Source organism: Erigeron canadensis, chromosome 1 (genome assembly GCF_010389155.1).
Source record: "Erigeron canadensis isolate Cc75 chromosome 1, C_canadensis_v1, whole genome shotgun sequence".
In the NCBI taxonomy this organism is placed as follows: Eukaryota; Viridiplantae; Streptophyta; class Magnoliopsida; order Asterales; family Asteraceae; genus Erigeron; species Erigeron canadensis.
Window position 1 is genome coordinate 50,680,715 of NC_057761.1, and position 12,671 is coordinate 50,693,385.

Below are 12,671 nucleotides of genomic sequence, written 5' to 3' on the forward strand. Positions count from 1 at the left end.
CAATGGTATACAATTATTACAACGTACTTACTATTTTTTTATTTATTTATTTTTATTACAACTTACTATCATTTTCAAAAAATAAAAAATGGTTCGTAATCTATATTATGTGCAGATCTTTATCATTGTATGATGACATACGGGTAGCCCGAGCTATAGGTCCGCTATATCCATGTAGTGTAATTTTTTTGGAAAACGATGTATTATTTATTGGTACTACGGGTCAAACAAATATGGGATATATACCCGTCTATGTAATTATTTCAAAACTTTCAAAAGATTATCCTAATAATATAGTTCATAAAGACGTACTTGTCCAATTAAATGATATATGAAAACTATCAAAGTGTCAAAAACTCTTAACAATCATTAAAAATAGCCAAAAATCCTAAAAAAATCGTAACAATTTAATCGGTATCGTTATTTTACGTCGATATAAGACCATCAATAAAAAAAATTGAGCTATTTGTCTCTATGAATCTTAGATCCGCCACTGTATGATGATGTGTACTTTGGTATCGAATACCAAGGATTAAGAAATATTAAAAGAAAAAGGATTTTACACGTAGAACGGTGGAAGCACGATAGCTTAAACAACCATTAACTCATTATATTACACTTACACGTGGCTTTCCGGGAGAATTCATGGGCCAAGGCCCACAATTTTGTCAATGAAAAAGACCGAGCTTTTACGCCTCAAATCTCATGTGTATAAAACTAAAAATACTATAAAAAATAATAGGAGTAGATCGTTTTCTTTAGAGAACAAAAAAAACACTGAGGTAGTGAGGTATATGTGGATATATCCTAAAAAAATAATGGCTAACTGAGTTATTTAATTTAGTGAAGCTTTATACCCTATATTGTTATGGTTATTTCCAAACATATGATATTAATCTAACTATCAGCGTCTTTAGTTCATGAATGTTTTTGGAAGAAATAAATTTAGATTTTATATTAGAATTTGAAGGAATGAAATTTGACGGAATGTATTTGATTTTTGATTTTTCAAGTGACGTAAGGATTGAAATTCCTTACTTCATCCCCAAGGAATGGAGATTCCAGCAAATGATGGAATGTTTACATTCCTATGAAATGATATTTCTCCTTCTTTGAATAACCAAAGGCACTAAGAAATGAAATCCAATTCAAATTCCATCGGATTCCATCAAATTCTGTGAACCAAACGCGACCTTAGAGTCTCCACCGCACATCCCACATTCAAAAAAACTTGTTATATACAATGATCCTATTTTTCCAACGAGGGTTGGTGTTTGCGCGTTACGACGGTTAAACGGTGATAATAATACAAAACAGTGGGGGAATCGATATGCGTGTGTGTAAATAGGACGAAGAGAAAAAAGTGACTGTGTGTTAGATATATCTTGGTAAAATGTTTGTCTGATTGTGTTTAGAGATATAGAATTAGAGGTAACGTGTGAATTAGGGATAATATGAGGATATTGATCAATAAATTGTTGAATTTCTAAAATAGAAGGTCCAATATATTTTATAAGGGATTATAGATATATGGGTACCTATTGCATTAACATAACATAAAAATATTTTTAAAAGAAAATAAAATTTTAAAATAAGTATTTAATGAACAATTTATCTTTAAAAATATTTAATATTAAATATGACATCATAAATAAAATAAAATTTTTTGAAAAAAAATATAAACATGCTTGTTTTCTAAAAATAGTTTTGTAAGGCAATTTTCTTTTATTATATATAAAGATTTAAGAGTAACGTACATAATAGGTTCAATCCAAAAAAACTACGATGTTACATCAAGTTTTTGTTATCACGCCCCAATGACGTTATTATTATTATTATTTATTTCATAAACAAACAACCCAAATTCATTATATAATTATGTATATACATTATGGATTAATAGTGAATTTTTCGAGAGTATTGGATTACATATCAGACATTCATATAATTTATAAATAGGAGTAAGTTTTCTTTAAAAAAAAAAAAAAAACTCAACTCAATAGTTTGTATTTTATATATAAATAAAATACAATACAGTTAGTTCAAATAATTTCCATTAATAATAAATTCAAAGTATATTAACTCAAAAAGTATTTTTATCAAATTAAATAACTATAGTTGTGTACCTAGTACAATATACAAACAAACGAGAAAATCCATTTTATTTTTCTCTCACAAATAGTAGCAATCCAATAATTAAAATGTGAACTTAATTATATTCAAAAAAGTTGCATGGATATACATGAAATTGAAAATAAATTGAAAATACCTTGTAAGTTCCGCATCGAGCACGACTTACGTACTGTTCTCCACAACAACAAAAAAAAACACGTTATTTATATTTTTATTGTTCTACGAAATTTTTAATTGGTTAAAGACTTAAAAAGTATATTTGGTAAAGGTAAGTGTAACTTTTAGATAACTTGTAGCAATAAATTATAATTGGAGCTGTAAGCTGTAGTTTTTATTTTTAAAGATTTTTGATATAGTAGTTATAACTGCAACTATAAGAGGTATCCGTGTATTTTTAAATATTAAAAGCTTCATTCCTGAAATGTTGCTTCAATAAGTAGCATTTCACTTTGAATTTATTATTTTCAAATAAAAGTTAAAATTCGTTGCATCGAAACAAAACTTAAACACTATAGAAGCTTATAGTTTAAAACAAAAGGTTAAATCTTTTAAAAGTCGTATGTCATGGCCTAAATGGTTAACAATATATGTTTTCAAGATTCTTCCTATCTTCACGCGGTTTTACAATCGAAACTTTAAAGTGATTATTAAGTCAATATGAGTCAATATGTTAAATAGATGTACTCGACTATATAGTCACGACTCATGACTTTACCCCCCTTGTTTACGATATAATAAAAGTAAAAATGTAAGAAAAATGGTAAAGTAATTAAACAAGTTTGATGAGGCTTTGAAGGTAACCGTGAGAGGTTAATGATAGAAAGTCAATACACTCCAGGCCGCGAGCCGCCACATACCGGAAAGAGTCACCCATTTCTTGTCACATCATTAAGTGTGCGCTCTATCTTATCTTAATATTAATATATATTATAAGACAGTTGAACTAATGACTAATTAACCAATAACATGTTCAATTTCATCAAATTGACTTTTGATGATGTCATCATTTAGATTAATTACAAATTAAAAATCCTAATAATCATTATCCAAATATATTATTATATTAATATTTCTATTAATTTGTAGAAAAAGTCTCATTAATTTACACTTTTTTGTTTTCCATCAATAATTTATACTCGTTCTTTTTAGCCATGAATACGTATTTTATATTTATTTTTAGCCATCAGCTTGAGAGAATTTTTAAAAATTTACAATCATTTAATTAAATAAAAAAAATTTAACATATGAAATATTTTCTAAAAAAAATTATTTGAAAACCTAATGACTTATTAACAAATATTAGAAGAGTCCTAATTGTTATCAAAAAATATAAAAACAATCCTAATTGCTATCATATTATCATAGAACAAGTGATTGAAAATAAACATATGCGTGTTATGAACGCGCATCATGATGAAATACATATACTTGAATGTCAAGTTCGGGATTACAAATATGCTTATATTTTAATTCTTAATTATTTTTCTTAATAATATCACATTATGAGTACATCTGTTTCAAAATATATTATAATGGAGAAATTATTATATATAGCATGTGTCATATGGAATGACTACGACAAACAATTTCATCAATATGTCTAGGCTAATAATGACAGTGAGGAACCTATGATTATTATACTACAACTTGCAAAATATAACACTTAAAACCGTGTTTTTTTTAAATTGTAAGCTTTTATGACTTAAATGTATAAATATATAATATTGTTAATATCATAAATCCTGTGTCTAGTGTTGGATACGGGTCTAAAATCTAGTATTACACTAATTAATCACAACTCAATATCTTTACTACTCGTCTACTACTACTTTTAAAATACAAGAAATTACATCTTTCAATTTAATTAGTTTAATTATTTTTATTTTTAAAGTTTAAACACTTGTATGCTTACACTTATTTCTCTTATATCTTTAAGATGGGTAAAAAGTTTATCAATTCGTTTACACTAATAAATATAGTTTTTAAATTAAATATGAGAAAAAACGTTAAATTTAATAATTTTCACATTTATATTTGAAAAAAATGTTCATACCTATAAGTGTGAATAAATCAGAATTATATGAAAAACATAAAATTATAAATATATAATTATGTGAAACAATTGGATGTACACACTTTTCCAATGGTTTGGTTTTATTTTATAGACATGCACTCACTTTAAGATGGATGAAGGTCACCTATTAAAGTCTGATTTGACAAGTGCATAGTCTAACAACTACGGGTCATATGTTTGTGTTTTTTTTATTTTATCCTAAAAACAAAACACTTTGTTTATATTCATTAGCAACTTAGTACTGAGAAAAATGTTTCATACTAAAATTTTTCTAAAGTTTTTGTAATTTGTTCATCAACACTATCTGTAAGAATTGTTGATGATATTTTGTTGTATGATTAAGTTATCATTTAGACTTTAAGACATATTCTACGAATCTTTGAAGTCTTTTTCATCAACCTTTTTTTTTCGTATTTAGCTGTCTGTTTTTTAATATCGATACTTAACGTACTTATTTTTGCTAAATGTACTTAATATATTGTTTTAACTTTTAACTCAGAAAATCTTGAGTACATTTTTAAGATTAACAGGACGCACCATAGCCGTTGCCATCATTTCATACATTGTTGTAATATACCAAATAATAATACATGTAATATCATAATGAATTTTGTTATTCATATATAGTTTTAAATAAATATTTCACATTTTTATATGAAAAAGTAACTATCATTCAAAACTCAAATCAATCTGATATGTACAATACGTTATGACAATATGACGTCTTATCAAGAGTAGTTATCTAAAGCCTTAAAACTATAATCAATGATGTTTAGTTTAGATGGCCAGAGATATTCTCGGTTTTATCTAAGTTTTTGAGTTCGATTCTTATAGATGGTAAACTTTTAAGGTTTTTTCTTTCTGAATACTTGTAACACCCCATAGCCAATATCTTGTTGTCTAAGGTACATACAAGACTTCACCATTATACGATGAGATTTCTTGATTTCGTATTTTTGGAAAAAAACATAGCAAACTCTTTAATTAATGAGTATATGTTTTTAAGTTTGCCTAAAAATATCTTATAAAGATTACAATGTTAAAAATATAAAAAATCTTATAAAAGATTACAAGTTTGAAATAGGAGAAGTGTCTCCTTCGATACTGATTGGTCGGTTAGTGGGGTATACAGCGCGTGTAAAAAGAAATAATAAGAAATAGCAACTCAACCAACCATAGAGCGCGTATCACAGGAGGTGAGAGTGAAGCTCATTTTTACTACTCTGTTATATGAGTATGAGTAACATGTTTATATAAAAAAGAAAATGTCACAATGTCACAAATGGACATTGTAGTTGGCGATATTCACATTTCATACCCTATATTTTTTCCGTTGCTAAACATCCCTGGGGTTTTTATTTTAGTTGTTAGCACTTCTCATCACTAACAATCGTTAGTTTTAAGCCGTTATGCCTTTTGTGTGCATACCACGTGATGGTATAATCGTATTTTGTTAATAAGTAACTATTGTGAGGCCTATAAAGTTTTTAAAAGCCTATTTAATTTATTTTGTTAGCATTATAATATTATTATGTTAGTTGATTTATTGGTTTCATACTCATATCTAATTATAATGTATCAATAACAAACATTATATATTTTTTTATTTAATTTTTTGATTATAAAATTTTTAATCAAAATGTTCGGGTTAAACCTGAGTGGATTAATTAATATATTTGTAAATGTGTACATATTATATACGTTCAAATAAAATAAAATATACTAATTAATTGCAACTTTCGGGTCTTAATATCATAGTAAAACAAATTCATGCTTGCAAAGTGTGTAGTAAATAAATAAAATTTGTTTGAATTTCAGAGTGTGTGAATCAATTCTAGGCACCCAATATGTAGAACTCCAGAAATTGCAAAGTGTAAAAGAGAGTAAGAATTGAAGATATGCAATTTTTTTATTTTTTTTTTAATGGCATGTATTGCAACTGATGATATATCCAACCATAGACTCAAATCTACACAAACTTTTTACTACATTTATCGACCTAGCTAGCAAAAAAAATATCATCACTACTAGCTAAATAATTAATCTGTTATATGAACAAATTAACCAATAGACAAGTGAAGCTCATGCATGGGAATCCTAGCTACTCTGTTACCAACACTTTTAATTAAAGCTTTTATATAATTAATGGCATATTAAGTCTTAATTTCTCTCTTTGTTATTTGTATATCTACATTTCCACCGTTTAGCTAGTTTTCTTTGTTCATATATAAGTATTGTTTCGAGCATTATTACACCGCAAAACATGAAGTCTGATCGATCGATCCTGTTTTTTCGTTCCACCTTGTTATATATATTAACTCAACAGAGTAAGGTTCTTTCTAAATCAAGTTTCTTAATTCAAGCTCTTTAAAAATGGTGTGACAATCATATATTCCATTGCAACTTTAATTTGTAACAACTAACATTTCTACCAAAATGTAAACAAAAAGACGGGGTAGCTTTAACTTTTCTTAACTCTTGATAGAAATCCGAGCTGAGTGACGGTAAATACAGTTTGTGTGACAAGTTATGGACCATGTTATAATTCAATTTTTTTTTGTAAAAAAGTTCATGCAATGTATCAAGATGAAAAGGAAGAAGAGAAGTAATTAATTAACTAGGACCACCACCATATATATATATATATATATATATTCATGGTAAAGTAAAAAATGGATAATATTAGTTACCATATAGTAGTGTCTATATATAAAAAGAAACCTAGCTATACAAAAAATATAAACAAATGTAATACATGTTCATGTTAATAAACGAAAGTTTGAAATGGAAGACCCTCGAAGAGGAAATCTTCCAAAACATTCTTTTTGGTCGGGTGTGTGTGTGGATTCTTTTAAGTGATCATCCCATGCCATCACATTCTTAAGCCTCACTCATCTACTCTTTCTCTCTCTCTCTCTCTCTCAACATAATAAATATCACAAAGAAAGTGGTCAAGAAAAAGAAAAGAAAGAGATTAAAATCTAGTTGTGTGTGTATCTATATAAACATCACCATCAGGAGCTGTTGCTGGTGGTGGGTGGTGTGATTATATATATAGCAAAAATAGTATAATTAAGTATATATATCTTACCGCCGCATCATCATCTTTTCCGACAATCCAGCTTACTCTTCCTCCATACCCAATCAATCTCCACTTTTATATATTTATTATTATTATTATTGTTATCAATATTATTAAGTGTGACAAAACCCGGCCTTGTGTTTATTCAAAAATTTCCAGTTTGTATGTAATTCTTTGGGATCTGTCGAATGACAAAAAGACAAGTTTTTGTTCACTTCAATTCCCGAGAAAATCGTTACCCCTTTTTGGTCCACAGACATTCTTTCTGTTTCTTTGCCCTTTTTCGGTCCACTTCTGATTATTATTATTTTTGGAATTCTAGAACTAGCTAGCTAGTTCTAAAAAGTTTTGAAGAACAAGATCGATCAACTTAATTAAGTGATCGAAGAACATCTTCATTTTCAAGGTTTTTATATACTGTATGTTTTTCTTGTAGCTTCTTCATGTTCATTAATTGTTTTCTTTTATGCGTGCAAGTGTACGTGTTTCAAACTAGTTATACATTTAGGGATATGATGATGAACTTTAGATTCGAAAACTACTTAAATTGATAGTTAATTCGCTTCTATCTTTACTTCATTAATCAGAAATTTTAATTGTGATATAGTTATATATATGTAGTCATGTTGATAAGTTTATAGAATTAATTGGCTCTCTATATATATATACTTTTATTTTTTTCCTTTAACACCTAATTGTGGTATGTGATGATCTTCTTGCGAGATATCTATAAGCTAGTACAAATTTAAAGCTTCCTTTTTAGGAGGCATCTTTTTATGGTTTCGCTACTATATATATGTGTGTATAACATTGAAGCATACTTCCATGTTCACAAAGTAAAGTTGTTGTGTAATTTGATTGTGCATTATTATTATCAGGTACGTTTTTACTTTTGTTGAGTGGTAAAAAACTTGAGTGGCTTTCCTATGAATTGAAAAAGCACACTTGAGTAGTTTTATCTTGGTTATCAAGTAATAAATGGGCATACATTTTTCATGAGAAATGCATGCAAGTGTATTTGATTTCAAGATTTTAACATGATGATTTTATTCCCTACCATACATGGTCTCGATCTCCTTTTCCGTATTAAGAATCAAAATATATTTTGATACATATCTAGAGAGACCCTGAAATCACCAATTAATCAAATAAAGCTAGGTTGTTTAATTGGTACAAATCGTGTTCTATTTCGATACACATTTTCTGATTTCTTCATGGCAGGTTGAATAGTGTCAGTTCATCAATCCTTCGAGGCTACTATAAGTATCGATCTAATTAGGTTGAAGATAGATACCTAGGATTGGGGAAAGTAATTTAGCTAGGGTTAGGCCTTAACTTCTTTCCTTAAATTTATGTCGATCTTTTTCTCTGGGTTTTAATATTTTTGATTTCTAACAGGGTTAAGCATAAAATACTTAACTATAATGGTATAGTTAATTTGTATAGTTTAATGTTTTTACATTCTGATTTAGGTTTTGGTTCAAGTTGCTAGATGTCTAGCTACATATACTACATACAATCGATGTATTGATCATAAGTGCGATTTAAACTTCTATTAGACAGGCTCATACGCTCGGTTCATATATAATGCAATACATATAAATACATTGAAACTATTTGTGTGCACCAGATAGTTCCTGAAAAGTAATGGTTTTTTTTTTTTCATATGCAGGTTTTAGACTATCGTAATCTGCAGATTATATAATGAATAACTTTTCACATGTACCTCCCGGTTTTAGATTCCACCCAACAGATGAGGAACTGGTAGATTACTACCTAAGGAAAAAGATCGCATCAAAAAGAATCGATCTTGATGTTATTAAGGACGTTGATCTCTATAGAATCGAGCCATGGGATCTTCAAGGTGCTTCAGTTCATCATGTACCAAGTTATTTAGAGGTTCCTGAAAATTTGCACCCCAAAATATTTGTTGATGCATTTCTGAGTTGTGTCGTACAACTTAACTATGTGTTACCTATACTGTGGATGCAAAACTTTCTGATCCCATTTAACGCGCCTTTAATTTTCTTTTAATGGTTTGATCAGCTAACAGTCTTATATAAAATTTCTTAACAGATTTATGCAAGCTAGGAACCGAGGAGCAAAACGAGTGGTATTTCTTTAGTCACAAGGATAAAAAGTATCCCACAGGAACCCGCACGAATAGAGCTACAAAAGCTGGGTTTTGGAAAGCCACCGGAAGAGACAAGGGGATATACTCTAAGAATAATTTAGTTGGCATGAGAAAGACCTTGGTGTTTTACAAAGGCCGCGCTCCCAATGGACAGAAATCAGATTGGATTATGCACGAATATAGGCTAGAAACAAATGAAAATGGGCCGACTCAGGCAAGCTATATATCTAGTACATTAATTCCTCTTTATGATTAATTTTCGTATGATCGATCCTATGATTACTATCCTTATTAGCTACAATATTTATCAAAAGTTTTTTTTCCATATATATGATTGTTTTAATATTCATCCGGTGGAATAAAAGAGGGAGAATGAATTCTCATAAACTCGAAACCTAATTAGTTGAGTAGCTAGCTTTAGGTGAAAAGGAAGCTTTCATTGCCCTATCTATATGGTTATCATGCATCTCCACTTGTAGAAAATATATATCATTATGACTAGATATATATATGCATGATGAAGTGAAATTTTGGTTTTGTTTTTTGCAACAGGAAGAAGGATGGGTTGTTTGCAGGGTATTCAAGAAGCGAATAACGACAGTACGAAGGATGGATGAACACGAGTCTATGTGTTGGTTTGACGATCAAGTATCGTTCATGCCAAATTTTGAATCTCCCAGAAGGATAACAACCCACCCTTACACATCAAATAGTAGTTCATACCATCATCCATTTCCAGCAAACTCTGAGCATGATGATCAGCAATATTTGCAGCATTACAACAACAACATATTGCCTCAAGATCAATCCTTTCTTCAACTTCCTCAATTAGTGTCTCCACCGCCTTTTCAGCCCTCAACTACTCATCAGCAGTTGAACATGAACTTGCTTTATGGTAATCAACATCAAGATCTTCAAGTGACTGATTGGCGTGTGCTCGATAAGTTTGTTGCTTCGCAGCTTAGTAATGATGATCAAGACACTACTACTACTCCCAAAGAGTTCGATCAAGAAAAATGTGATTGATCTAGCTAGTTGCTGTACAAAATAAACATAATATGGGGGTGAAGTACTTCTATATATTAAACTTGTTGGACTGAGCTTTGTTAATTAAGTAGATACAACGTATATGTATGTAATTCTTATAACAGATCTCTAATGTATTCATGTACGTACGTACGCGTATTTTGATTGTCGTTACTTGTTACGACTAATTAAGGGAATTAATGGAGTGTCTAATTGTACGTTAACATGTATTTTTATCGTCGTTGCACTAATTAAAGGTGCTTATAATATATTTTTCTTTTTAATCGAATTTAATTCTTTGCTATTTTTCGATCTCTTATAATTTTTCTCTCTGATGTTGATGTTTTAATGTAACATGATCAATAAACAAAGTTGTTAGTTGAATTGAACAGATCACATCTTTCCTTAATTAATCCTGTTATGGAATGCTAAGAAGACTTTGACGCTATTACGAGTACAAATTTACAATTGGTACTTCGATTAATAAACATGAAAACAATAACTGGAGAACATACATCTACATATATAATACGGATAGATTCGTTCAACCATAACAAGATTACTAGCTAGAATGCGAATAAAATTAATAAATTTCACGATTTTGATTAATAGATCGACCTCTTAATTGGTATTCTTGAAGTTCAGGTCCTATTTAATGGATAATATCAAGAAAATGTTGATAGATAAAGGAAACAAAAGGGAAACAGTTCAAGGATCACCCTTGACTCCAGTCATGCAAAAAAAAAAATCAAAATGAAATGATGAGAGACAGAGGGAGAGGAATACATATATATAGCTAGGTGGCACCCCTTCAAGCTTGATTCATATAGATAGTGAAAAATGGCTGATGCTACCCTAGCCCTCCCCTATAGATATCGATGATGGTCTTAAAGTGTGCACGTACACTAGATAACCAAAATATATGATACATACAACATGCTTGCCACAGGATATGGCCGGGTTCCAGTCACCTCAATGAATAGAGGATGTAATGACTTAAAAGAGAAAAAAAAACTTGTCATTAACCAAAAATAGAAGCTTGCATTGCATATAGGCAGTACGTAGCTACTTGCATATTATCCGACATGAAAGCATGCGATTTGAACCATAACTAGACATATTCTATAGAACAAACTAAAAGTTTAGAGAAATATATATATAATTAAGGAAATGCTTAGACACAATTGAATGACTCACCATGCAATTATATTAGCTTCTTATTTGCCCATATGAAATGAGAAATTGACAGAAAGAATCTAAGACAAAAAGTACGATTTTTTTTCTTTTAACAATGAATCCAATGAAGTATTAATTTGAAAGATTTTGAAGATGGATTGAGAAAATAAAGACAATAAATCGAGTTAGATTGAAGAAGAATGCTTTGAAGTTTTTTGCAAAATTAATTCAAAAGCAGACACCATCATGAAGCGTGCTTGTACTGCAATACTCATATGAATTTGTAGATACATAAAACATAAACATAGAGGCTTACATCATTAACAAGTCTAGCTCTTAGTTGACCAAGTTTGACTTTCAACAAACTCATTGAAACCATTATAAAAAGAAGAATAGCTCTTACATGGGAGAAAATATGCAAAATATATATGGGCATAGTTATCGACTCGTTATTTTCGACTCGACTCGAAATCTAATTTTTTGACTCATGACTCGAAACGTGACTCGAATCGTAAGAGTCAGAATATTTGATAATATATAATTTTATAATTATATATAAGTATTTATCGTAAAAATATAGTATTTCATTGATATATTAAGCTAAAAAAGGAAAAAACTATCAAAATAATTTCAAATTTAATAACATATAAAAGAGTTATGTTTTGCAAAAATAAAAGGTGTTTGAAAAAAAAAATTAAAAAATTTGTGACTCGTGACTCGGACACGACTCGGACCGACTCCCACAACAAAACACGAGTCATGTTATGAGTCTAGAGCAAAGACGAGTCATACACCGAGTCGCCTCGTTTTTACTTTGTTTTGACTCGACTCGTACGAGTCGACTCGTGACTCGTACGAGTTTGACAACTATGTATATGGGGACTAAGAGTGGCGCAAATTAATTTTATCAATCATTCCAAATTCAACCAATAAAATCCTTACAACTCAATTTTATCATTCAACCCTCCCAATCAACCCTCCCAATCAACTTTCCCAACTGTTTTTACTGGCGCTTCATAAATTTTTAACCCTCTCAAAATCTTCAC

The 12,671-nt window shown here is 29.5% G+C and overlaps 1 protein-coding gene across 1 annotated transcript; it reads left to right on the top strand.

Annotated features, from left to right (window-relative positions):
• Positions 1-8,964: 8,964 nt before the first annotated feature.
• Positions 8,965-10,648, top strand: LOC122585507 (NAC domain-containing protein 7-like). Its single transcript, XM_043757632.1, has 3 exons — positions 8,965-9,153; positions 9,366-9,637; positions 9,976-10,648. The coding sequence occupies exons 1-3, from the start codon at positions 8,994-8,996 to the stop codon at positions 10,447-10,449; spliced, it is 906 nt and encodes a 301-aa protein (XP_043613567.1). The 5' UTR covers positions 8,965-8,993; the 3' UTR covers positions 10,450-10,648.
• Positions 10,649-12,671: the final 2,023 nt, after the last annotated feature.